General features: G+C 41.7%; 1 protein-coding gene across 1 annotated transcript; it reads left to right on the forward strand.

Moving 5' to 3' along the window:
* Positions 1 to 6,847: 6,847 nt before the first annotated feature.
* On the forward strand, positions 6,848 to 24,404 carry ENTPD3 (ectonucleoside triphosphate diphosphohydrolase 3). Its single transcript, XM_068405251.1, has 9 exons — positions 6,848 to 6,967; positions 11,081 to 11,198; positions 14,770 to 14,920; positions 15,688 to 15,847; positions 18,177 to 18,407; positions 18,852 to 19,124; positions 19,222 to 19,332; positions 20,953 to 21,090; positions 24,171 to 24,404. Exons 1-9 carry the CDS (start codon positions 6,848 to 6,850, stop codon positions 24,402 to 24,404), a joined length of 1,536 nt encoding a protein of 511 aa, XP_068261352.1.
* The last annotated feature ends 3,489 nt before the right edge of the window (positions 24,405 to 27,893 follow it).

Raw genomic sequence — 27,893 nt, forward strand, 5'->3', positions numbered from 1 at the left:
GAAACTTTATTTAGTTTAAATGTCCTGACTCCTGCTGGCCCAGAGGGTCCCAAATTCTTTAGACAGCTCTGCCTGCATTCTCACAGTTGATCCTGAGGCAAAGAAGTGAACATGAAGATAGGAGGTCTTTGGGAGCAGAAACCTAGTGAACGAAGGGTCTTTGTCAACACTGATGAAAAGTCCCAGGAAGAAAGTGTCCAGGAAGATTGATGGAAGTGATGAACTGAGCTAAAGGGCATCACACCCATCCACCGACATCAACACAAATGGTGAAAAAGGCAGTGGAAGCTTAGGAGGAATAGGAGAAGCCCTCTGTTTACCAGACCTAGCAAAGAATGCACAGAAACGAGGGATGGATCTCACTCCTGTGAGCTGCCAAAGTACCATGCACGAAACCAGACTCATCTTATTGCAGTCACCAGTGTCTTCCTACCTCCATTTTTACATTAATGTTTCTCTCCATTTCACCCTCTTGCTATCTCTTCAGAGGATATTTTGAGGCCTCTTACTATTCCAGGCTGTATGAACATTACACAAGGAGCAGAAGCAGTTCTGTGGTCTCTTGAGATGTATGATCATCCATCCCCTCTCCTGATGTTGCTGCTGTCACTCTATAGGGAAATGGAGCAGTATCTGCTGTGTATCCTGTGTAAATGTGATACCATAAATGCATTGCAGAAGTGTATCTGTAACAAACACTTTATTCATATCCATAATATTTTAGTTTCTAGAGGTTTGCTATTGATCATAGCAACTGGTGTTCATATATGAATCTGCCAATATCAGTCATTGTCTTTTAACGCCACATATGTGTCCTCAGTGGTAGCAAAAGCAATAAATTTTTCCTTGGGGCTGTCGGCAATCCAGCTCATTCGTCATTTTTAAATGGTCACCTGGGGCAGATTCTGTCCAAGGAAAACAAATCAATACAATTAGTTACATTAAATGCATTCAAACAAGGATACTTCAAGGGGGAGAAGAAAAAGGTGCTGCAGCAAAGGAAATGATGGAGAGGAGAGGTATGCATGCTACAGGCTTGGCAAAGGCTGGGAAAATGCCAGAGAGTTTAATCTACGCCTTGGGAGTGAGGAAGGGATTGAGGATCAGGTGAAGGGAACTATAAAAGAGAGGACAGGGCTGAGGAGGAAACTGAAGAAAAGCCAAAGAGGTAGGCTTAGGAAAAAAAGAAGATAAAGTAGTAGATCTTAAGGTTAAAGCAGAGGAACCGATGAAACCAGTTACCATGCCACAGACACCGGGCAGGCCTGAAGGGGAATCTTGTTTCTAGTCTGTTTGATTCAGGACCAATGTTCTGGACTCTGAAGCAGCTGGGGGATTTTATAGCCTGTATCACTTATGCTGCTATCATGGCGTTAGCATGGCAATAAATGTCAGAAGAAAAGCAGCTCATGCAACAGCCCAGCTCTTGGAAATGGTGCAGAAAGAAAAAGAATCTCTTATGTCTCTTTTTATAGAAGTAGATGATATAGAAGGTAGGGTTTGCTTTCTTTGCAAGCATCAAATTTTAGTCACTGGTGGGGGTTAGTTGTAGGACTGGTTGAAGGGGTGTTGATGTTTTATTTTTTATTCCAAAATGTTTGTGTTTGACGGTAGCAAAAAGAATATGCTTTTCTGTGGGGTAAGCAATCCAGCTAACTTGTCATTTTAAATGGACACCTGAGACAGATTCTGCTGCAGCAGAGCAGACCAATACGGTCAGTTGGACTAAATGCATTAAAACAAATACCCTTGGATGGGAGAAGAAAAAGATGCCACAGGAATAGAAATCCAGAAAAAAAGAAAGGTGTTACATGCAACAGACAGGGAATCAGGAGGAATGGGAGGCTTTGTCTTCACATGCTAGAAATAGCTGAACTGATCCACCAAGATCATCATTAAACCAGCTTTAATAATTTGTTGTCATCAAAAAGAGAAATTACCGCCACTCCCAAAATGAGAAGTCTATGGAAGGATGCTTATAGATGGCTCACAAGGCTGCAGCTGGTTTCCTGTTCTCCTTCCTTTATTCAAAAAACACGGATACTGTAATTCATGAAGATCATTATGAGGAAAGGAATCAGAGGTGCATTTAGTTTTTTACGTTATGTGAATCTGAATCCTAGAACAATAAGCAAATGGTGGCAAACTGGCTGAAGTGTCTCACTGTGATTCCAAAGGTCATGCCTCTGGCAAACCCATCCTGCAGGCCGTAGGCTGATCCTTGGCTGTAGCTGATCACACAGGTCAGACAGGGGATGGGAGCAGGATCTCAGTGACGTTGCTTTTACATACGTTTCTGGGTATGCGCTAGCTCCACTGAGCAGTCTAGGTTTGGCAGGAACCCCAGCAAAACTACAGAACAAGTGGTGCCTGTACGTTGGAACTTGAATGGAAAGGTAGCCCTGAGACTGGAGGGCTGCTAATTTTGTGAGAAAAGCCCTCCTGGGAAAGAGGCAGGGATGCACCATTCTTTCTCTAGACAAAACCCTCTTTCTGTCTTTGCTTTAGGAGGGAACTGGGGATTTAGGGACAGCCAGGAGCGTCCTGCTGTATCAGCTGCAGGCACAGCCGGCTCCGCGGTGCCGGGAAAAGGAGCGCAGCTGGCGGAGGGGGAAAGGAGGGACCGCGGCCGTATTGCTGAACTGGTGCAGGCGGGTGGTTGGTCCCGGCACGACCTGCCCCGCGGCTGGAGCCTGCCCAACAGCAGCGGTGCCTGGGCCGGGCGGACTGGGAGGGGCTGCGCCGCGGGGCCCCCTGCCCGGGCCCTCCTCCGCCGGCGGCTCCCCTCGCTGGGCACAGGCTCACCCCGCACCCCCCGGCTCCGCTCCGCAGCTCTGGGCGCGGCAACGCTTCGGATGCGCCGACTCGCCGCAGAGCTCCTTCCTCCGCTTGAATCAATTCATCCGGATTTTTTACCCGCAAGTTGGTTGGTTTTTGGGGTTTTTTTTAATCTATTTGGAAATACGGGAGCGGAGGGCGAGCAGCCACCGAGTGTCTCTCCACAAAGTCCCCCCGGGGCGAGAGGCGCTCACAACCGCCACCTTCCGCCTCCGAGAGGGCACCCTCTCCCTTTTTTCCGCAGCCCAGCGCGGAGCGGGGAAGCCGCGGGTTACGGTGCGGTGCGGGGCGGGCGGGGTGCAGGAGAAAGGCCGGCGGGGGGGCCGGGGGATCCCCGGGGCGGTTTCCCGCCCACCGGCCGCCCCGCTGAGGCGAGGCGGGGCCGCCGCGGCCCGTGGTGGTGGTGGCGGCGGTGGGGGGGCGTTTCTCTGTCTCTCCGCGTTTTTTCTGAGGGGGGAAACTGTCCTTTCTCGCAACCCACAGCCGTTGTGTGAAGCTTTCTCACCCGGTGAGCTGAGGGGAAGCCCTGAGATGCAGCCGCTAATTTTGGGCCCATGTGCTTGTTCTCACTGAATTTCTCCTCCGAAGCACGGAAGGCCTGTGAAACCTCCTCGCAGGTTTTTGTTGCGGGTTTTAAAATGCTGTGGGTGTTGGGTTGTTGGTGTGTTGGTTTGTTTTTTTTTTTTTTTCCCCAGCCCTTAAAAAACATTCACCTGCAAACCACTTCTGAAATAAATGCTAATGTGTTTGTATCTCTCCGGTTATAGTGTGAAGAGAGGTTTACGGTGCTTGCCTACCCACCCTATGAACAAACAGGTCAGTACCTAAAATAAGTGCGTTTGATGCTTCAGGTAACTTGGGAAAAGGAATTTCAACATATAATATGCACTATCATTCATACAGATGTGTATTTAACCGAGTTAAACTCAAAATGTTGGTGGCCTGAAGAAGTTTAGTCCGTTTTCATTTGCAGGCAGGAATTCCTTTTGCTTGAAATAAGGTGTAGAAAGTGATACTTCCAATATGCTCCCGTGTAGTCCAGTGTACTTAATTGGGTGTGGAAAAATATGTAGTTATGCTGTTTCTTGCTTCAGGATGATGTTGTTTTAGTAATGGGATGCAACTGCTTTTTGATACTTCATTAAAATCTATTATTTGGCTTTTTGCCAACAAGCATGCAACGTTAGCAAGAGTTACTTGCGTTACAACTCTGTTTAAACTGTGGAGTGAATGAACTCCTGTCTGGTATCTCTACAGATTTCAGTGAATGGGCAAGTATGACTGTATTGCCTGGTATGTGTGTGAGACTCAGATGAGTGTAGCTAAAAGTAAATACAGCCCCGTGCTTCTGATCCAGTTATGTGAAATCTTGCAGCGTCTTGCACAATTCAGGTAGCGAAGATGTCAACTGTGTGATGACTTCAAGCAGGCATGGAGTGTAAGGTGTCCTTCTGACACACAGGCTGTTGGTTAAATCAGGATTTACAGATTATTCTTTGATAAAATTGTCCTGATTGCCAATGGGACATATGAGGAATGTGTTAAGAGATGCTCCCTTACCTAATATGCTCCCTGTCAAAAAAAAAAAAAGATTTTTGGAAAGAGAAATCATCTCTGATGAAGACAAATCCCAGTACCAGGGAAGCACGTGAGAAACTCAACAAACCAAGATTTCAATTTCCTCTTTACAAACAGATACAGCAGAAAATATTTCAGCAATCATAGGTGTTAAGTGTTAATATTGTAATAGTGGTTATTGCTTTGCTCTTTCATAATAGTTTTTCAAATAGTGTTTTTTCTTTGATAATGACCTATTTTTTCCAGCACTGAACATCAGTGCTTTGATTCAGGATGACTGGTATATATTAGGTTGCAAGCAGATAGTTCTCTTTTAGTCACTTTACAATTATAGATAACTCCATGTACAGTTGAAAGCAAAAGAAAAAGATTTTTTCCTCCTCCTAAAGACAAGTATTTTATCCAGATGGTTATTCATAAATGTATAGTTAAAGTCTGCTGTCTTTTTTCAAAAATTAATTGATCTGTATAAGTACTTCTAATTAGTATGCCCACAGATTACAGTGAGAACTCATCTCAGGTGTTAACATATTTTCTAATAGTAAAAATAAGATTTCATTCTAGTAGATGTGGTGCTTAGGGATATGGTTTAGTAGTGGACTTGGTAGTGTTAGGTTAACTGTTGGACTCGATGATCTTAAAGGTCCTTTCCAACCAAAACGATCCTAACATGTCTGAATGCCTCAAGATAACAAAGCAATGGACAGCAGTAAATAAATCATCAGTTTGGCTGGTAATTTTCTCTTAAAACTGGCTTATGATTAAGATAATAAAGCTATTACTAAGCCAAGAAAAAAAAGTATTGGAAGAGTAGATTGGCAGTAAACAAAGAGCCCATATGGATTTAGAAAAGGGTGTTAATGAGTATAAAAAATGACATTCTGGAAGTGAGATGTGTCAGGCTGAAATGAAGAGTTTCCAAAAGCCAGCCTGAGTTAGATTTCACAACAGAAATCAGAAGACAAAGAAGGAAAGCAGCAGCAGTGGGCAAAGCTCAATGAAGCTGGTCCCAAAATAAAACAAGTAACTTGCTTCTCTTTTGAATGTGCACATAGATGTTGGACTTTGGGTATGCAGGCTGAAGAACCCATGGGGTTTAGAATATGGAAACTATGTGAAGAAGCATTTGTTCTGTCTTCCCCCTCAGCCCTCTGGCTCTGGTTGGAGCTAAGGAGAAGACCATGTGTGGCAGGTACAACGGGGCTGACCCTGTGTGCTGCGGCCGTGGACTGTAGACCACCTTTTAGCTCCTGTCCTCAGCTAGATTGGTATTGGCAATTGCTGAAACAGCAAGGCAGCCCTGAACAGCCACTGGTATACTCCACTGTCAATACAGAAAAATTAGGAGATGGGAGTCAGGATAGATCATACCAGGCTAACTTGATATTTCTATGCCAAAATAACTGGTTTCTGAAAATGAGAAAGGCAGGAAAGTTCTCCTTTTTGTGTTCCTCTGAAACTTTTAGGCTTGCCATCTCCCACCAGCCACTTCTTTCCTCTTCAACCCCTGGAGAATTTTTGATACAGGGATTGTCAGTACTCGGAGGTACTGAAAGGTCTTTTCGGGTGAAGGGCTGTCTGGCCAGGGACATGCAAAAATAAAGGATGAACAGAAATTACAGGAAACCTAAAACTCATTTAAATTCTGGAAAACCTTTCTAGAGGATATAAACATCGAAACAGCCTTATTGTCAGTATGCATGTTTCATGTCACTTTTGGGTTCGTCTAACATAACTGCACTTTAGATTTACTTAGATTTAGTAACTCTTCCTGGCAAGATCTGTGAGTTAAGCTGTATATTTTATGTGTAGTGCAGAGTGATAGTTATAGGCTCCACATTAATATGCACACACACATGGACACAAACATGCTTCATGAACACATCGGCAGTTAAAAGAAAGATGCCTACTTAAATGTTCTTAAAACCTCCTTTGTTTCTTGCTGAAGCAGCCTGTATCTATTATAGACACCAACCTTGCATCTCTGGCAGAAACACCCAGCTGTACTCAGCAGTCGCCAGCATTGCGTCTAGATGGCTGTGGCGGTGTCTGTGTTGTAGGCATACATGGGATCGTTGAGTGTGCACTAGCCCCAGCCTGCCCACACTCTCATTTCCTGAGGCAATGGGAGATGGTGAGCATGCATTTACATGTAGGCAGGCGCATTTCATGTAGGAATTGAGCAGACTGGCATCTGAGGGTGAAATCTGGCATTTGTTAGCATGACAATGTAGACACACCCCTTCTAGACAATAAAAAGGCAGTGCTAGCAAAACACCAGGCAGTTCTTGAGAATGCAGAATTTTCATGCAGTGTAATCTAGTTGACAAAATGAGATTTTTATGAGTCGTCTCAACTGATTCAGGGCTTCAGGCCTTAAGACAGAATCACTGAATCCTTTCACATTCTGTGTTTCCCTTTTTGTTTCAGGATGCTCACCAGAACCCCAAGTGTTGTTGCCCAGGTGTTCCTTCTTCTAAGCATAGTTCTTGTCATTGCTATTGCAGTGATTCAGATAAATCAGCAGCAGATCCTCTCCCCAGGGCTTAAGGTAAGTCTTAGAATATGTAAGGAAGGAGAACAATGTTTTGAACTTATATTTAATAATACTTATTTCTAAACTAATTTTTATGGGGTGATTCAAATGAGCTTACAGCCATAAATTAATATTTAATCACATCTTTGTCATGGGAAAACCGAAGCTGAGAAAAGAAGAGAATTGGTCAAGATCACAGAGTCAGTGGCAAAGCAGGAAAAGCGTTCCTTGATTCCCTGTCTGTGGTGCCTACCACATGTCTTCTCCAATACTGAAAGGCCAAACAAGGAGAAAGTGCCACTGCTTTTTTATTTTTGCCAGAGATTGGAAGTAATTTTAAAATAATTTTGAAGTGGGAAATACCAGGAGTTTAAATTCTGCCCCCAAGCACAGCTAGGAACTCTATGCTGAAATCTTTGCAAACTGCTCCTGTGTATCAAAAGCGTTTGGGCTCTAAGTGTGCACTTTATGATTTACCACGTGTTGGGACTTGCTGGATATTAACAGAAGCAAAGTAGCTTCATGAGGAGGGGCAGAACAAACTGGAAAAGACAAACTGAAATACTCTGGAATTCAGATTTTGCCTTATGCTGCTGGAGTATGTGCAGATCCTTCAATGAGAGATGTACACAACTGAGGACAAAACTGTAGAAATCAGCCTTCCAGAGAAGCTGTGCAGTCTGGCATTTTGAATTCACTGTTTTTTCCCATGATAGCTACAGGCATATAAACCTTGTCAGATCCTTCTTGAAGTCCTTTCCACCTTTCCCTCTGCATATGTATTTAACTGGATAGTTCACATACTGATAGCGATAGGCTAATGTCTCATTACACTTCACAGGATTATAAACACCTTTGGCTTTGTCTGAATCATTTGTTGATGTATGAGTCAGACAATGGGATAAAACTGTATTCTGATACCAGTTTTATGTGTTTGTGTGGTGTGGCAGGGTGTGTGTGCTGGGATCTTGCATGGGGACACAGTGTCTCAAGTTTACTCCCTGTTGTGCCCCAAATCTGCTTGCAGCAGCCTTACATCCTGCCAGTTTTCATGCAAGGTGAGACTGGACTAAAAGACAGCCTGCACATCCCTTGTGTTTGTTATTAATTCAGTTTCACATTCAGAAAGACATAATTGTCTACCTTACTGTTTGAGCAAACATCGGACCCACCTTGACCATCTGGAGCTGGTTTAGGTGGAGAGGTCTGTTGCTTGAGTCACAACAGCTTCATGACTGGTTTTGGAGGAAGGCTGGCGGTCCCTCTGCTAAGGTGCCTTGGCCATGGATTTCTTTTTAGGCTGTAAGTCTGCCGATGCAGAAAATCCCAGTTGATATGGAGGAACCTATGTTTGATTTCTGAGACACTGAGTAGTCCTCAGTGAATGATTAACGCTCGCAAGAAGTAATTCTTCAGGAGCAGAGGGAGGACCTTGGTATGCCAGTGTGAAACCCTCCAGTACTTAGCTGATATGATGGAGCCTGGAAATGGCAGTGTCCTGAAGTTAGTGGTTGACTAAAATTAAATATGGCAATAACATGATGAAGACAGACTTATTCTTTGTAAATGGCCTTATTCTTCTTCTGGCTCTTCTCCGCGAAACCAAAACAGCTACTGAAGGATAACTAGAGTTCGTGTTATCTGTGGCATGATGGCTCTTTCCCCAAGATGAACATTGAGAGCGTCCAGGTTCATTCCTTTGTGGCATGAGAGATAAATTATCTGCTATACTACTGATGTTTTAAAGTGTTGTTGCAAAATTAAGTATTTTGGTTCCTTGGTGGTTGGGTTATCTGAAGATGTCAGCCAGTGATTTGTGAATGAAGGACCTGCCCACGTGCATGAGGCTGAGGCACTGAAAGAACTCATGACTTATTGGCACACACCATGAAGTCAGATGAGTGATGAAGAGAGCACAAACATCCGTAGTAACATGGCTTGTGAAGGAAGTCCAGAACTGTAAAGGCTCTCAATGTAATGAGCCTTTGTACTAGTCAAAAAAAAGGTCTGTTTGTCTACTGATGTTTTGTTAGCCCTAAAGAGAAAAAACCCTCCCTTCATTATTGTGTTCCTTTAATTTGCCTCTCCAGGTGTTACAGTTTTATACACCTAAATTTTCCACATCTCTTTTGGCTTTTAGGAAGTGTTTTGCCTTGTTTGTGGATGTTATACTTGATTAAAAGTAGTTCAGACCTATGTAGCTGAACTGAAGTGTGCTTCTAGCATGGATCCACTTTTGTGGCCTCCATCTTCCCTGTAACTGGTTTAGCTTGTTAGCTTCTCGTGGCAGTTTTCCAAAGTGACTGGAAGGCAGGTGAGCCATCATAACTGTGCCTGCTTTAAGGGTTTGCTCATCTGTACATCCTCCTATGGGAATGGTACTCTGTCTGAAAAGGTGATTAATCCTGGGACTTGTTCTTGCTTCCCGATTACTACTCTTCAGGATGTACTTGCAAAGCCATTCATATGAGTATCCCTTATATGTTTGGGCCACAGCCGGGTTGGTTCAGTGAACAGCATGAAACTGCCTCTGAAAAAGTATAGGTAGTTGTCACTCACATGGGTAGCTCTTGCAAGGGCAGGACACCAGTTGATGAGGAGGGGTAGTTGTCTCTTTAGCCAGCCCAGCTGCAGCTGAAAAAAGGATATATGAGTGCACCTTTAAAGACACAAATTCTGGTTTATTGTTACCTTGCTTTTTATTTAGCCTCTGATGTGTACAGTAGTCATAGTATTCTGCCAGTCCTAAGAAGCAAAATGGTACATTTGCTTCATGCTGTAGGCAGTGTCATCACCTCTGTGTTGGAGGTACATGGGGTAACAGTAAACCCCAAAATAAGCATTTTCCTTTAAGTCACCTTTTTTCCTCCCTCTCTTCTTCCCTCCCTCGTCTGGATAAATATAAATGAACTTTTCATTATTGAACAGTCCTCTAGGAAACATACCAGACTGGTATTGCTGCTAGTTCTTAGGGGGCCAGGAGTTTGTAGGATTACAGTGGAAGCTGGAAGCTAATGAGGTGTGGAAGCTGAATGGTTTACCACCTGCAGCAGGGATCTTTCTCAGTCAGACTTGAGGCTCCCCAGGGAGGCAGTGGGATGAAATTTATCGCCCTGCTGCAGGGGTTCTTACTGCTTTGCAGCCAGATGGAGGGTCTCATTTTTCAGTATTATCAGGCTCCTGGACATCTGTCTTTTTTAAAAGAAAAAAAAGTTGATGGAGAAATGAGCCCTACACTATGTGATTCTGACCAATTAAATGACTTTGGATGAGAGGGGCAACTAAACGTACTTTCAGAGATCACAAAGAGGATAAGCAAAATTGCAGTTTTCTTCCCTTCATGAAGTTTGCCTTCCCAGTTGGTACAGTTTTCTACTGCCATAAAGGATGGGGAAGGGGAAAGACTGGTCTGGTGAGCAGTGGAATGGGATGGAGAAATTTGTGCTTTAATCCCACAGAGAGTCCAAGTGACCTGGGGCAAGTAATTTAAATATTTCTCATTTATTTAATAAATAAACATGGGGTAATATTGATTCTCTTTCACTCTGTTCTCTTACACTCTGGCACAGCCAGTTTTCAGTGGCAAACTCTCAGGCAGACTGCCTAAACCACTCAAAGGGAGAGGTTTATGGGGCAATTAGAAAAGAACCAGACTTGTTACACCATTCTCACCGTGGACTGTTATGTACTTCACCTCTTTGCTCGTAGCTTTATGGATCCCTTGTGCATCCTTGAATCTAAAGCCTTTGCTTAGGTATCAAACCCTTCAGTGTCCAGGGAGTGTAGCTGAGATAATGGGAAATGAACTTGCTGCAAAATCAAGTCCTAACACAGTGTTATCTATGTCTCAGTGTGGATTTTGAACCTGATGCTGAAGGGAGATGAGCATTCTCCATCCCCACTGAATTCATTATTGAAGATACGTAGTATGTTCTTTGTTTTGCAGGCACATTCATTCTGTGCTTGGCTGTTGGATTCATGCCTAACTGCCTAACACTAGAATTAATTTCTCTTGTAAATGTACTGTGCATACATTTTCTAAAGTGTTTGATGGTGCAAAGAAGTACAGCTGCATTTATGCTGTCACTGTTTGTTTCTTGATCTAATGTGTTATTTTTTTCTCCCCAGTATGGAATAGTCCTTGATGCTGGATCCTCTCGGACTACAGTCTATGTCTATGAGTGGCCAGCAGAAAAAGAAAATGACACGGGAGTAGTAAGCCAAACCTTCAAGTGCAATGTGAAAGGTGAGCTCAAATGCAAGTTCCTTATTTCTTTCTAGCCTCCAAGAAGAGGTTATCTGGAAGCCTATACTGTTTTATTTCCACTGTGTTCCCTTTTCAGTGGTAGGGAGCAAGAACTGTTAAGACTATGTCTATATTTGTCAGCATCAGTCCTTCTCCTACTGATACAGCAGAGTGCTCTAATCTGCAACGGAGAGAGGAAATTGTAGCTAAACTTGATTTACTCCATTGCAGCACGTGATTGGTGCGGACAGAGTTCGATGTAAAGAATATCAGGCCCTGTAAATGTTCAGTCCTTGTGCCTTGAAATAATTTATTTTAAAAGGAAAATATGAAATATATTTTAAAATAGCTTGGAATAAAAAGTCTTTGAGAAGAATGGGTATTTAGCTGTTGTTAGATGTTAGCCATTAATTTTGATGGAAGCAGAAGTGGGTGTCAGCTATGCTATAGGAGTCTGACAAATTAGTTTTTGTTTTCCAGAAGTCTTATCGTGATGTTTAAAAAAAAAATCTCTGCTGTTTAAGTCAGGTTTCCTAGAGAAACAAGGATTATGCAGTTCATCTGGAATTGTTGTGTAATTACTTGGAAAGAAGCAACAGAAGCATGCAGAAAGTGAACAGGAAGAACTTCTCCATACTACAGAACTAGGAAGCGTCTAATAAAATTATCAAGTAAAATAGCTAAATTGCAGAGCTGTTTCTGACAGGATGTCATAGTTATATCACAAAGGCAGGTCTGGCCTTTGGCTCAGGAAGACCTGTAGTTGTGCACTGCTAGAAGGTGTCCCACGACAAGTACCACTGGCTACCTGCCTGGTCTTTTGTCTGAGGTTTTGCATTGATTCCTCTCGGAGAGGATGCTAGACTAGACTGACTTTTGCTCATACTCCCGTATGGTTAAGTATATGTTCTAATAGCTTGTTGTGGATTCCTTCATAAGAGCTTTTGAATCTCTTAGTCAGCTTCACTGACATTTGACTAAGCTTTCAAAGATACCAAAATTCCACACATTTTATGAAGACAGGTGGAGAGAAATCCACATTATTAAACAGTAGCTAGTCCATAAGGGATTTCAGCAGGAAGCCAAACTCATAAATTCTGCTACTCTGAGTTAAATGAGCTTTAGATTATCCTCTAAGATACTGACTTCAGCAGTGCTGCTTTGTTTAGTGTACTGCTTTGAGTTTGCAAGTTAGGTAAGAGGAGAAGGTGGGGCAACTCAGGAAGTCTCAATGCAGGTTTTATTGATCTCTAATAATAACTGCAGCATTCAAGGAGAATTTTTCCCTTTCGTTCTCTCTCAGTCATGATCCTGCATCCCTCTTTGTGTCTGGAAACAGATGCTGGAGATGTAGCCATAGAGGTCCATGAGTAACTAGGAGATTAGTAGAAGGCAATGGTTTCTTAACAGCACCAACATTTCTGTCTTCAGTGTTAGATATATGTGTGGACATTCTTAGCGATTTTAGAGCAAGGAAAGGAAAGCAAGTGTAAGGTGCACAGAAGTAATGCACTGTCATGTGCCTGATGGTGTGTCCTTACAGACTGCAGGAATGGCAGCCAGCCTGCCAAGGTGGGGGGTACACTCTGCTAGCTCATGTCTTGACTCATTAGGAATGTTGCCTTTAGGAATTCTGGTGAAAGAAAAAAGCACAGAGAAACTGCATTATTCTTCTCCTCGAAAAATGACAGAGGAGTACTTTGTGAATTTGTTTTAATAGGTTTAGATTTTGTTTTATTCCCGGGGAATACAAAAAATTTCAAAATGGAGTCCAAATTGCTGTGAACTGTTCAGGTCCAGAGAGGCTTTAACCACGGTCAACCGAAGTACTCCTCATCCTCCAGTGTACAAAGTCACCAGGGTTCGCTGCTCCAGTCTTGGGCGACTCTGCACTGGAGATAGAGGGCTTATGGGAGAGGTCCCCAACTAAGCTGTGGGGAGCAGTGGTGAACACATCTGTCCATGTTTCTTTTGTGACCCTCTAACCATAGCCTTAAGCACTTAAACTGAGGGATGGTTCTAAGCATACTGAGAGGCAGACTTCCATATACCTACTGAACTTGAAAGTCAAGTGATCAACTACTCTGTAAGTTCGTGGTGGTTTTATGATTTCATTTCTGCCTTTATTAAGTACGTCTGCCCATGTGTAGGAGCCAGCCTCAAATCAAAACCCTTTCTATATAGTGCAATTAATCTGTCCTGGTCAGGCTCTAAGCATTGGCAAAGCAGGCAGTTGTCCAGAACAAAATGGTTACTGCCTTGTGACCTGCTCTGTCTGAACACTGGGAGATGGAGGTTGCTGCCACCAAGGGAGTGTGAGGCAACAGCAGCTGCTGAGGATGTAAAACAGTTGCTGCTCTGTTTTCCTCTGGTAACAGCTTTCCGTCCAGCTTCAGGCCTGCTTGTGCTAGACTTAAGACTTTTAGAAAGTCTTATTCCAAACCAGGGCTGTGAACATCTAATGATGTTGTGGTAATGTTTATGTTTAAGTTCATACTGTGGAAAAGGGAGTGGTGGAATGTGGAGTCTGTAAAGTGTTACATATTTTTTCATCTGTTTTTATCAATGCAATGTGGCTGAACATAAATGGTTTCTCATTTTAACTCTGTAAGAACTTCCTTTTGTTTAGCCTGGGATCAGGTTGTGAGAGAGATGGCTGTTACAGCAGAACTAGATGGAGTTCCGTCAGAGTTGTTCTCAGTGGGGCGACGGCTTCATGGGAATGCTTGGATTTCTCCCTGTGCAACTTATTCAGCTAGGGAATTTTAGTAAGGAATGTTTTTATTCACACCCAAGTTGAGCCTGAACAAGTTGAGGGCCTGCTGGTCCTTGAAGTGTTGAGCAAGGAAGGAACGACTTTGATGTTAATTGTTCAAATAGTTCTGCCTTATGCAGCATGGTGTAACTCTCGTTCCTGTTATTTGAAGGCTTTGGAAATTTGGAAAGCTATGAAAGACTTAGTAGTTCATGTACCAGCCTAGACTTGGACCTCTATGACTTCAAGAACCATTTGTGTGCATGTGAAATTTCACCAGCAATTCCTTGCAGAAGCTTCTTTATTTTATTTTCAGTTGAGAGCAGTGAGTTGTAGAGGTGCTATGGTGTCCACAACAGTTGTGGCAAACCAGATTAGGAAATCTTTGTCTTAGGTTGTGGAAGGAGGGATTTTCTGTACTTTAGCAGATCAGAGAAATTCTACATCCTGTAGACATGCTATTTTCTACAGCATCTGCCACGAGTAAACCTGTTTTCCTCATGAATATAGCACTGCTGTTGTTGTGTTGTTATATGGTTATACTGTATATCTTACTCTAGGTATGGTACTATAGGTGTATATGTATACACACAGAAACACAGGCAAGCAGTTTGCAAATATCTTCTCTGTCTCACACAGCTGAGACAGTCACTACATTGTTTATTCCTTAAGCACTCATATTTTTCAACCATCCTATCCTTGTTTGCAGTTACAGGAGGGAAAGGGGAAATCTCTTTCTCTTAACATCTGTTTGCTAATTGGGCTAATTTGTAGTTGGCAAAGCAGAATGAAATCAATCTACTTGTTCTCTTTTAGGCTCTGGTATATCCAGCTATGAGAGTAACCCTGGAGCTCTTGCCAAACCCTTTGATGACTGTCTGAATAAAGTGAAGAAGAGAATACCAGTTCATCTGCATAAAAACACTTCTGTTTATCTGGGGGCTACAGCTGGCATGAGACTACTGAGGTATGGCAGAAACTTGAACTCCTCTGTATGTGTACTAGTACAGCAGCCCGTGAAAACAGAATGTGAAAAATGTACTGGATGCATTTTTATCCATTGGAAATTGGCCATCTCAAAAGGAAATGGAGCCCAGCCAATTTAATTTAATTAACTTTTTTGATAGGGAAAGTGGGACTGTATAAAAATCCTCTGTTATGCCACATTGAAAAGAAATGCTTGCTTTATTCTGGAGAAGGCAAGAGTTTAATTTTCTCTTCCATATCTGTCTTAAAATTCAGTGTTATGTAAACAGATAATGTTTGTGCGTATCCGTGGGCAGCAAAGGCAGATTAAAGCTGGACACTGCAGAGTTTTCTGAGTGTGAATGTGGTGTAATGTGGCTTTTGGGGTCTGTCTGTGGCTTTAGCCCTGGCACAAATTAGCTTTTTATTTTTGTTCTGTGGCTAAACAGAGTGGGGAAAAAAAGGATCCAGGACTGTTTCAATCGGCAGCTGTCATATAAACACTCCGTTCACTAAAAAGTCTATATAAGAAACAAAACACCCATGAACTTGTGTGATGAAGAGTGAAGTTTGTACACAGTGGGGGAGTTGCTTGCTGAAATGATGCTGGATACTTGGCTGTTCCCTATCATGTTTCCCATTTAGGGAAACAATGTCTGTTTTTTATTAGGTGATTGTAGGAGTTTTCGTGAATTGCTAGTCAGTGAACAATAAACATGAAATTGCCTTTCCAGATGCTCAGTGTCTCATGTTTTGTGAATTGCTTAGGTTGCAAAATGAAACGGCAGCCAATGAAGTCCTTGCAAGCATTCAAAACTACTTCAGAGCACAACCTTTTGAATTTAGGGGTGCGCAAATCATAACTGGGCCAGAGGAAGGGGTGTATGGATGGATAACAGCCAACTATTTAATGGGCAATTTCTTAGAGGTGTGTGGAAAAAACTGCATGCTTTTCTTTTCACTGTTTCTTTCTTATAAATGAGAAGTTTGAGAGGACATGCCTATTAAAACATCATAGCTATAGCTTCCATTTTGCACTGAAATATATAACGGTGTTTTTGTGGCAGTAATAGAACAAAGCAAACATAAATCAAAGAATATGTTATAGGAATATGATATGGCAAAGGTAAAATTGTTGATCCACAAAACAGGGCTCTTCCCTAAATGACATCGGATGCCTCACCTGGAAACAGAATGCATTGGTACGTTAAGTGTGAGAGGTATTGATTGTCTTGACAGTGGTGCCAACTAAAGATATTTTCTTCTGCTTTTGTGTGACTTCTTCAGGTGGTTGCTGTCCCTGCAGCTCTGCTGGTGAAGGATCTGCACAGCTTAGGGGTCTCCAGATTGTTTGGCAGTGTTGGCTCACTTGCCTTAAGCAGACAAGAGTGTCTGAAGCAGTGAAGGTGGTTAAGCTGATGTGGCCAAATGTGCCTCAGCTGAGCCAGAAATCACTCATACACAGTTCATTGCAATACTGCTGAAAAGCTGCAGGCTATGAGCAGTGGGCTGTGATACCAACTGTCTTGTGCAGACAAAGGGATACCAATATAAAGATACTTACATGCTGTCCTTGAACTCAGAATAGGGTCAGGCAGGAACCTCAGAGCAGAGAGGGAGTCAAATCACAGAATCACAGAATCAACCAGGTTGGAAGAGACCTCTGGGATCATCGAGTCCAACCGTTGCCCTGACACCACCCTGTCGACTAGACCATGGCACTAAGTGCCATGTCCAGTCTTTTCTTAAACACATCCAGAGATGGTGACTCCACCACCTCCATGGGCAGCCCATTCCAATGTCTAATAACCCTTTCTGAAAAGAAATGCTTCCTAATGTCCAACCTGAACCTCCCCTGGCGAAATGTGTTGGAAGATCCCTTTTTGTATATAGATATTAATTCAGTATAATTTCATTCCCAGTAACAGCTGTAACAAGATGATCAACAACTGCTCATCTGCATTCATGGCAGCAGTGTGCTGCCCTTAGCATTAACTGCACTTCTTGCAGATAGCCTTGCTAGGTTGAAAGAAATTTCAGCCAGACCCCTGAGTATTGTTAGCTGTCCTGCTTGAACAGTTCCTGTTAGATCATGGCAATTAATAAGCAGCAATTAGTTGCTGGCGATCTGAGTGATAGCTCATGGTGAATGTGTCGTTGACTCTTGCAAAGTTATGAAAAATGGTATTGGAATCACACATTCTGGAAGAGTTTTTCTCATTGTGTGCGTTTCATACAACAAAAATTACATGATGAACTTCAGGGTGGTGTCACTCTTCTACCACATTAATTTTAATAATCCAAATATCAAATTCCATATGGCAGATTCATAAGGACTCCTGAAGGGACTGCAAGATGCTGTGAAGCCAGTTGAGTGTAGAGAGTTGTGTGAAGACCTACATGTGGAATATCACTAGTAGGAGAGAGAAACTTTTCACCATTCTTGTGACAATGGGCTGAGTCAAATTCTGCTAGGGGCTGTTAATGGGAATCTTTCAATGTAGAATTTTCTTGTGAGTGTATTTGCTAGCCCATAAAGTTTCTTTTCCCTTCTTGTCTATACATTCATATTATTGTGCTTAGTAAATAAAACTAAATATTGAGATAGATAATCATACAAAATCTATATTCTGCACTGTGACTGTGTAGATCAAACACAGAATTTGGGGGATGTTTTGGGTAATAGGGAAAAATGCCAGCCGAATGGATCAGATTTATTGCCACTGCAGTTTCAGTGAAGGAAATGTGCAGGTTAGGGGTTCTTATTCTTTTGACTTTGATGGAGCTTTCATTTGACTTTTCTGTGTTTTTCACTCTATTTTCATGCTCTTTTTCTGTGTGATCTCTTAATATTCTATTCCTTTAATAATTCTTCTTGCCTTGAAACAAGCAAATCTTCATACTGTTTCCATCCAGATTTGTTCAAGATCTCACGAGTACCTGGACTTCAGTCCCCTGCATTCTAGTACAGATATTGATCTGGCTAGTCCTGTGCTTTGATCATTGTGCTGTCCTCTGAGTTGAAAGCTACGCTGCATTACTTTTTCCATCTTTCAAGATCATTTCACTGTGTGAAAGTACATCCCTCTTGTGTAAAAAATATCTGCATGTTTTCTGTAGAGCTAAGTTTTTTTGGAAAGGGTGCAGGACAAAGAGGCGGGGGAAATCTCAAAAAGTTAAGTAAAGAGTAGAAAAGCTTGAAGGGAGAACAAGCAGATGATATTTCTAATGAGACTTGGTTTTATTTTTACATGTAGAGAAACCTTTGGAGGACATGGGTCCGTCCTTACAGAAAAGAGACTATGGGTGCACTGGATCTTGGAGGAGCTTCCACTCAAATTTCATTTATCCCAGAGGACTCTGAGGAGAACTTCAATAGCACCTTGCAAGTGAAGCTGTATGGTTACAACTACAATGTCTACACTCACAGCTTCCAGTGCTATGGGAGAGATGAAGCTGAGAAAAAGCTTTTAGCGTTGCTGTTCCAGGTCTGTTTAAGACCCTTTGCTATGTTGCTCTTGCAGGTGTTCAGTAATTGCCTGAGCAGGTTCTTAGGCTTGTGTTTGCTTCCCTGTGGTGGAGTTTGGAGACTCCAATAAGAGCTCTGTTTGGCTTAGTTGTGGACAAACGCACTTAGGTTTAATACAAAGTTCTTAATATTTGTTAAAAATTGGTGAGAGTTTTGTACCATTTGACAAAAAGGCCCAGCTAGTCCTGTAAGTGTTTTGATGATCTTGCAGAGGATTTTTTGAGAAAGGTGTTTCTATGAATTACAATGATCAGCAATGTTGTACTGATCAGCCATGACAGAGGACAAAAATACATCCATATGTAGTTTAAAAATATTCCCATAGTTAATGTCAAATTAGGTCTTTCTTGCTTTTGAGTAGCCTTTATTGTTTGGGGTTTTTTGTTTGTTTTTTTTTTTCCAGAAATCAAACACCAGTTCTCATGTGGATAATCCATGTTACCCTCAGAATTATAATACTGCATTAACAATGAAGTACTTCTCTGGCAGCCTTTGTACACAGTCTCTGAGACCAGCAAATTACTACCCAAACCAGCTTGTGAACTTCCATGGAACGGGAGACCCAGGTCTGTGCCAGGAGATGGTTTCTTTATTGTTTAACATCACTGCTTGCAGAGACAGAGAAGACTGTCCATTTAATGGAATCCATCAGCCAAGAGTTAAAGGGAATTTTGTGGTAGGTTTGCAAACACAGCATTTCTTCTTGAGCTTGCTTGCTTTTGATTTGTGTAGTTCTGAAAGTAACAGGCCTGTCATCTACTCCTTTTCTATAGGCTTTCTCAGGATTCTACTATACAATTAATGCTTTGAATTTATCTGGACACTTCTCTCTAGCTGATTTCAATTCAAGTATGTGGTTTTTCTGTTCACAGAACTGGGCACAGGTAAGTGGGTTGTTTGGTTTTTTGTCTTTTTTTTTCTTTTGTATCTGTAAAAGGGAGATATAAAAAGCATATGGGCTGGACAAGTATTCAGAACTTTTCAGAAGGTCTGTATCAACCTCAACATTTGTTTTCCCACTGTGCTTCAAACCATGTAGTATTTCTAGCATGCTTAAAACTTGGACTAGGTTTGGAAATTTAATTCCCTGTGATTCTAAGCTGAGTTTCCAGCCTATATTGAAATGTGGCCAAGCAGTGTGTGCATTTTCCTCTTTTTATGTTTGAGCTTTGTACAGCTGAGATGTCACAAAGAGAGTAAGGGGTGTTGCAGAATATATGTGGATGTAAATGTATGCACTTCAGGGGATTAGAGATTGCCCTGACAGAAGTTTTTAGAAGGCTGGTAGAACAGGTCAGTTTAAATTTTAAAACAAAACTCTGCTAGACTGACATTCATCAACAACACGCTTCAATCATGACACACATTATCAGCATTATCACTGTATATTCAAAGCAGTTAGTACTTATCAGTTATATCCTGCATTATCTGTGAGTGCACAGTAGCACAGAGCTGATGCAGTGTAGTTGGAGCTGATGAGGTGGAACTAGCACTGCTGCCTGAAGAATTTTTACTGGTGGAAGGCAGATTGCTATTTTTTTTTTCATTCTTGTCTTCACAGAGTTCATCTGAGGAAAAGGTATAGTCTTATATTTTTTGCTATTACTTATGCTAAGAAAAGCAAGTAAAGCATATGGTCCCCAACTGGCAATCCATGACCTTTTCTGAACAGCTTTCAACCAGCAGTTCTTCATTTTTCCAGCTTGCTTGATCTGTCTGTCTGTGTACGCTGTGATATTCAGGTCCTGATCTTCTTGTAACCACTGGGACTTGCAACAGCACTTTCGCATCAGACTGTGAGATCAAAGCACTTTGCTTGGGTCTGTGAATTCCAGCTGATATTCATGATCCAAATGAGCACCCCAGGTCACAACTGACATCCACAGAGCAGTCTTGTGATACAACATGTTCCATCTAACTTGCAGGCATCTCTATTTAATGGAGGTTTAACTCTGTATTTTTCTAGTCCTGCAATATTCCTTATGCCCTGTTCTGATCTCAGCTCTGTTAGTGTGAACCTAGAGTAAATTGACAGACCTATTTTAAATTTCCAGGAAGGTACCTCAGATCACCAAACTGGCTCCCTCTTTGCATTCATTTTGTTGCTAGCATTTCCTATTGTATTTTACTGTCATCACTTGATAGCTGACTGCCACATGCAAGGTTGACCCTGTCTGTGATCTTCTTAGAGATTTGTGGCCATGGTTTACTACCACAGTTTTAACCATGCTGCAAAGATGACGTGGAAAATCTAGGAACCATAACATCCTCAATCCTTTATGTGCAGTTTTATGTTTATTTTAATTTTTTACCACATAAGCTATATCACTGTCAGGGTCTTTTTTTTTTCTAAATCTCTCTATCTAGTTGTCCACAGCTTTACTTGGTGTTTTTGAAAAATGCTAATAAATTCTAATTAGAATCCAGAGTATTCTCTATTTATAAAAACCAAAAGCATTTGTTTTTCATAATGTACATGTTTTTAAAAAATCTTTTGCTTTCAGCTCCAGTTTATGCTGCCTAAATTTGAAGAAATATATGCTAGATCCTACTGTTTCTCAGCCAATTTCATTTATTACTTGCTTGTACATGGTTACAACTTTGATGCAGAAACTTGGCCACACATACATTTTCAAAAGGAGGTGAGTAATAATCATTTCCTCTTACTGTTATTTTAATCCAAAGAAGTTTAGAAGGAGACAGAAGGTGCGACAGCCTACAAAAATATAATGATCATTAACAGTCTTTGTAAATGATTGTCAAAGCACTTTTCAAGCCTCAGGAGCATTTTCAGCCTGGTTCCAGGGGTTGCAGCATTACTTGGAGATGCTCCCTAGATTCTTTCAAAGAGCTTTAAGAAAGGATCAAATAATTGTGTTTTAAACCTTGCCCCAGTTGAAGTAGTGGCTTGCTCTAGGCAGTCATCTGCCTGAAACACTTTGCCAGTCAAGGTTAGTTTGAGCTAACCGCACTGAGCTGGACAGAACTCCTGCTTTTCTGTCTGCTGGCAGAGCCTTGTGGGAACTGGCAGAGGTGGTTTGTAGACAGTGAGTGGTGCTGAAGCAACTAGGGCAGTTTTCAACCTCAGCTGGCACATCCATCTGTCCCGTAATCTGGTTCTCTGTAATAAGAATGTATGTTGATGGGGTATTGGCTTTCAGTTGGCAGAGAGAGAAGTCGTACAACAATGTTTGTGTAATAGCTGCATTTCTCTCTTCCCTGATGTCAATTTTTCTCCTGAAAAACAAAGTACTTGGGATGAACTTGTATATATCCATTCTAAAGCTATTGCTAAGAAAACTTTGCTTCCAAATCAGAAAGCATGGCCACTATCTAAGCCTGGCTGTTACATCAAGAAGTGTGGTCCCCACAGCGCTTTGTGACTCCATCCTTTCCTCTCTGCTACTGTACAGAGCCTTATTCTAAAACCTTGTTCCAGACTGTAATCTCTTAATCTCCATACAGTTTGGAAATGCTTCAGCACTTGCATGCAAAAAAAAAATAGGTTGTAGATCTTGATGGTGTATTCTCAAATACAGGGTATGTTGGCAAGCTGTGAATGAGAAATTGTAAGCAATGTTTTGTGAACAGTCGTGTTTATTACTGGGGCACTAAAGAATCAAGTAGGATTTTCTTGCCTTATCTTGTCCCCTGGTGGACAACCATTAGCAACTCTGAGGGAGTGCCCAGAGTGTAGCCCTTCTACCAGGAAATCAGCATAGAGCTGACTTTGTGGTCTTAATCTGGACCTGGTGGGGGGTGGATTTGTCTTAATATTTAAATATATCTTGTATTATCCCCAGCAGATAGGAGCAGCCAAACACAGCAACATTTTTCTGTATTTAGCCAAGACTATAAAAGTATTGACCAAAACAAAAACCCAAAAGGCTTATTTGAAATTAACACCTTTGTTACCTAGATTTTGCACTAGGGTAATAATGAAACTCCAAAAGGAAAACCTATATTCTCTTAATTAGATCTGCCCCTACTAAAATAATAAGATCTAATGTTAACTGATCAGCTAAGCTACCCCAGAGATAACAGCACAGTTTCTCAAAGAGTGGAGCGTGGGGTTTTTTGCCATTGCTAGGAGTATATTTCCTTTTAATTAGTGAACATAACCAATGAAAAGAACCTTAACCCAGTCCCAAGATCTGGGTGAGATCTAAAGCTAGATGATGTGCAAAACTTCTAAACCTCATAATGAGAGTTTTTCCCCTCTCTCAGCAATGAAAAACCACCTTGATCCATCTTACCTCTTTGCTCACCTGTTGTATTCCAGTTCCTGTTTCTGTAGCTTTCTTTTTATCAGTTAAACAAAAGGTATTAGGATATACACAACTACAGAAAGGATCAAATATTATAGGCCCTTATGGTCTCCTACAACCAGTAGCTGACTGCTGAAAACTGTTCATTAAAGACATTATATCACTTATTAAAGTTCATCCCTCAACTTCATCATGATGCTTTTTATAAAAGAATAACCAGAGAGGTTTGGTTCCCCAAATTTGCCTTCCCAAATTTAAGCAAACTACTTACAGGCAGCCATTCAGGCAAGCTCATCTCTGTAGTTGCAGAGTGTGGTGACCTGTAATAAAGATGGAAAGCCAAATGAGTTTGGGAGAGCTGGTTAGTTGTAGAACGCAACTTCAGCTTTGCCTGTCCTGTAGGATGCTCTAGAACTACCTGGAGTGATTTGAAGGTGGTGCAGTCCCTTTGAAGAAGAAAGCAACCTATGCCAGAGTGTAAACCAAATATATATCTTGTAGCTGGACCTCTAGGCTAGCCCTTGTTTAATAAGTTCCACCGATTTCTCTTGAAATGCCTCACCTTATTTTTTCACTCTGTTTAACAATAGATTTTTTTTAAAGTCGTGGTTTGATTTGTAGAAGGCAGTGATGTGTACTTATATGTTTTATATGTAAATACGCAAACCATTATTAGAGCTTGGAGATGTGGGAGGAGGATGAGGGACACTACCTTCACCCTTTGATCCTGTGCTTATCAAGTGGCAGGTTGATGATTTAATGAAAAAGACAGTGGAAAATTGATAAACTCTGTTACTCAAATTAGAAGTGGGGAAAGACAGCAAAGCAGGAGGAGCATGGAGCAAATACAAACGTACCCCCTTTGCTTTTGTTTCACCTGTTCCTAAGTAATTTTCCACTTATGTTTAATTTTTAAATGGAAGAGCCTAGTTCTCGTTCATTTGCAGGCACAAAACCAACCATGGAACAAAAGACGATAAATAGAGTTCCTGCTCTGGGGACTTTACCCTGGCCTCCTCTTCGTCCATGTCAGTGTGACTCTTTGTGGGGTTTTTTGTTTGCTTGAACTAAATAACATCCTAGGATTTGGCTAAGATGAGGGGCTAATTCTAGGAATTAGCACAGTAGTGCTGTTTTGTTTTTTTTTTAAAGTGTGTTTCTTGCACAGAAAATCCCATAACTGGCTATCTGCATAGGTACCACACATCCTTCTACCCATCCATCTAATACCTATGTCTCACTTCTTTAGCTCAGTGACCAATTTTATTAGCATCCTCTGGAACTACAAAAAAAGGGTAATTTAAAATGGTTCTGTATCTTCTGTGTATACTCCACTAAAGTTTTCTCCTTGCTAACTCAAAGGAAAGTTGCCAGCATCAGCAGTTGAGCTTTTGGAACCTCTTTTCTTTGACTGAAAAGTCGATGGGAATAGGACTCTTCTGTCTTTATTTCAGGTTGGTAACAGCAGTATAGCATGGTCACTCGGTTACATGTTAAGCCTCACAAACATGATTCCAGCAGAAGGCAAGCTGATCCAATTACCTCTGAAACCTTCTTTGTTTGCTGGGCTCCTCATCTTCCTCACAGCTACGGCATTGTTGTGTCTTCTCTTCCTTGTTTACTTGTGTATTGTATCACGTAATCGGAAGAACATCAGTCGTGTTGAACATGTATTTATCCCAGAATGAATGCACTTTACTGAAGACAAAACAAAAATTTTATAATGCTATTAAGTAGGACTTTATTTTTGAAAAATGGAGGGTGAAATAAAGACAGGCAAAAAGACTTCAGGACCAGAAGCATAAATAGAGAAGAGACACAAAGGAATCTGTGATACGGTGAATTGGAGTGCTTTTGAAATATTTTGGCAATTGTTTCTGTAAAATTAGTTTATCTGGTGTGCAGCAGAGAAAATGTGGGCAGATATGTCACTTTGCTTGATAAGGGATTAATAGCCTTTTCCTGCCAGGTACGTATTTTTTTTGTTCATTAACTGCCATAACTGGTAAACTGAAGTGGTGATGGATTTGATCAGGGCAGAAGTTGTTTAAGATAAAATTGAACAACAAGTCATTAGGAATTGTGGGAGATGGGAACACGGTAGCTGTTCTCGTGTGCAGTGCTGACACTAAAAGCCCCCAAATAATCTAATTTCTGAAACTGGAATAAGCACTGCGTAATGACAGGCACTGAAAGGAGCAGCTGGGATAGAATTGTTTTTATTGCTGTTCCAAACTGGTTGATGCCCACCACATAAAGGTGCAAGAAACTGCCAACACCTCTCAGGACTTTCAAATCTGTCTTAAAACTGAGCTATATCTTTCAGTACCATGGAGATCTCAGAATGCTTCTGCTACCGTACATAAGATTTGGTTTGAAGGTGGAACAAAATGCTTTCACGCTTTAGTAACTGAACCTAAATTTAAATGTCTCATAGTTACCTCCAGAAGCCACTAGAGTTTTCAGTGTCCTTTTCTCTTTCACAGAAATACTTTTTGTAGGTTCTCATACTGAAACACTGACCTGTATTCCCCACGTTTTGTTGATCTCAGTTGCAGTCAGTACTGACTTGTCATGTGCATATTATTTCAGCTGTCTGGATAAGAGTCTCAGACCTGGGACCTTCTGAAGCATTAACATGTTAAGCCCTTCATTCGAGGCCAAGAGGAACAGGAACCAGTCTGCAGGCCAGCAGAACACCCTTTCTATAGTGGGTTTGGGAACACATTGCTGGAGCCGCAGTCATGGCTGTAGTGCCTTGATCGGCCTTTCCACTGTCCTGGCCTCCGTGTTCCTTCAGCAGCACTGGGATCTACCTAGCAGATGCTTCGGCCAAACGCATTAACTCCAGAGCCTTCCTGGAAGTGCTGCTGCCTTCATGCTCCACAGAGCTGACTTCCTTGAAAGCCCAGGCATTCTTCACCAAACCTCTCACTCCCTTAAATCGTAAGACTACAATTTTAGCCGCTGCTCGAGGAGATCTTCATGGTCAGTGCCACTTTTACCTGCCTGTCTTTTGTATAGCTTTGGTCTTCTTCAGCTGGCTTCTGAAATAACCCTTGAAAAAGCCTCCTGCCACATCATCTGCCATCTCTTCCCTTTGTACACCGTTTCTGTTGATTCCTCTTAATATTGTTGTAACATTATCTGTGAAGCTGCAAGGGGAATACATCTGAAGGGCCTTAGAGTTAGCAGGAAGAAGGGATTTTTGCACTCTTCAGGACCTGCAAGCAGAGAAAAGAGCATCTCTGCTTCTCTTCCCTCCTCCTGTTCTACCATCTTCTTTCACCCAGATTCAGTACCTACATGGAGCTCCATATTTCCCCAAACAACCTACAAATAGCTGCTGCCAATCACTTTAATACATTCCTCCCTCTCCATCTTCTCAGGATTGCTTCCCTCTGTGTGTAGTTGCCCTTGCTTGCATCTTTCCTCTCTGGAGGGCTGGTTACTCATTTCGTGCACAGAGCTTTTCACCGTAAGAAAGTAAAAACTGAAAGGGGGATTACCATATTCGACATCTATTGCTAACAAGCTAAAGCCCATGAGGCTGCTTGAGCAGTGGTTTCTACCCAGATATGTTGCATGTAGGAGATCTACTTGTTGATGCATACACTCACAAGTCAAGTTAACATTGGATTATGAATTCCAATGGCACATAATGTGGTTTCTATCCCAGCTTCATCTATTCCCTGTATTGATTAGGTTGTGAGATAGGAGAACAGTGGCCAGTATTCTTACCCATGAATATTATTTTCTATTTCTGTCTTTTGTCTCTGTATCACCTTCTTACTTTCAGGTTTGGTTGTGGGGTTGAGGTTTTGTTTTCTTCTGGTTTTCACAGGCTGATAGATGATTTGAAAGGAACTAAGTATCTTTTTAAGTGGAAAAAAAGGAAAAAAAAAAAAGAAAAAGTGATTTTTCAAGAGGATCAGCAGTGAGGGCTTTATGCGTTCTCTGTTGGTATACTACTGTGTCCTATCAGTCTTACTAGAGTAGCAGTACTTAAAATAAGGCAGAAGGTATTACAAGATGATGAAGTGCTCTGTGGCACCCAAGTTACATCTGATAAAATGTAAAATTTACTTCGTAATGCATGTACGTTACAGAGGTTGGCATGAGAGAAAAGCTTTATCTTTTGTGTGATGCATGTGGAACTGTAGTTAAAGGTAAAAAAAAGGCAGTTGGATGACAGCATTAAAATGTTTCCTTCAGTTGCCAAATTTCTGTGGAAAATAGTATTCTGGAATATTTACTTGCCCTACAAAACCTTTGCTTTGCTTTCTTTGTGAATGGCAGGGCCATTCAGACGTGGTTTTGCACAAATGGAACATGCTTGGAAGTTAGTCTCCTTAGAGTCAGCAGCTAAAGAACAAGTAAATTTGTTCAAAAATCGTTTGGACTTCCACATGTAGTTGGATAGAGCCAGTATCTGTTCAAAGAATGCCTTCCCTCCATGAATCACCTTCTTTTTTCCTTTTTCAGTAGTTCTCCCTTCTCACTATGTGTATAATCTCCCTCCTGTATCACCAGGATACTCACCTGCTCAGTCTTATGTCTCCTGCTGGTTTCAGCTGGGAAAGCTGAAACTACTGACCTTGCAGGCAGGCAGCTGCACCGCCATAGCTGGCAGCTGCTTCCAGGCCAGCGCCATGGCTGGAAGTGTTACAGTAAAAAACCATGGCTCGGACACGCAGCCAGCTTGGCTACCTTGCGCTGTCGTGATTGCTTCTGGAGGGGCGGTGAGGCAGTGGGGATGGTGATTGCTTCAGTAACCCTAGCTAAATGTTCCCCCAAGTGGGAGTCAGAACCAGATCCACGGGTGTAACATTGTCCTGTTGTCTAGAACTGAACCAGATCTCTGGGAGAGCCCGTGAAGCGAACAGCATTTCGGAATGTGTACGAACTGTAGGTTATTTATCTTTTTATACTCTCTACTGCCTGCTTATGAAGATTAATAAAATTGTGAAAAGCTAAGCCAAGTGTACTTTTTATTTATTTTTTTTTTTTCCCCAATACCAGTATTTTCATTCTGGTAGACAAGTTATTCTTATTAGAGGGGTAGGAAATCTCTGAAATGCTTTCCTGGGGGATGGAAATTTGCACACTGTGAAACTGATCCTGCAAGATTCTGGAGCGGACAGTGCTCATTATCTCCAGAATCCATATTTTCAGCA

The sequence above is a fragment of the Nyctibius grandis genome, chromosome 7 (assembly GCF_013368605.1).
Source record: "Nyctibius grandis isolate bNycGra1 chromosome 7, bNycGra1.pri, whole genome shotgun sequence".
NCBI classification, from domain to species: Eukaryota; Metazoa; Chordata; class Aves; order Nyctibiiformes; family Nyctibiidae; genus Nyctibius; species Nyctibius grandis.

What these genes read in the sequence shown, in the direction of transcription:
- ENTPD3 (XM_068405251.1), top strand. Translation starts at nt 6,848, where the DNA reads ATGCTCACCAGAACCCCAAGTGTTGTTGCCCAGGTGTTCCTTCTTCTA. An exon ending in TTTTAGCGTTGCTGTTCCAG is followed by an intron (nt 18,408 to 18,851) that starts GTCTGTTTAAGA and finishes TTTTTTTTCCAG; the next exon opens with AAATCAAACACCAGTTCTCA. An exon ending in GTTCACAGAACTGGGCACAG is followed by an intron (nt 19,333 to 20,952) that starts GTAAGTGGGTTG and finishes TTTTGCTTTCAG; the next exon opens with CTCCAGTTTATGCTGCCTAA.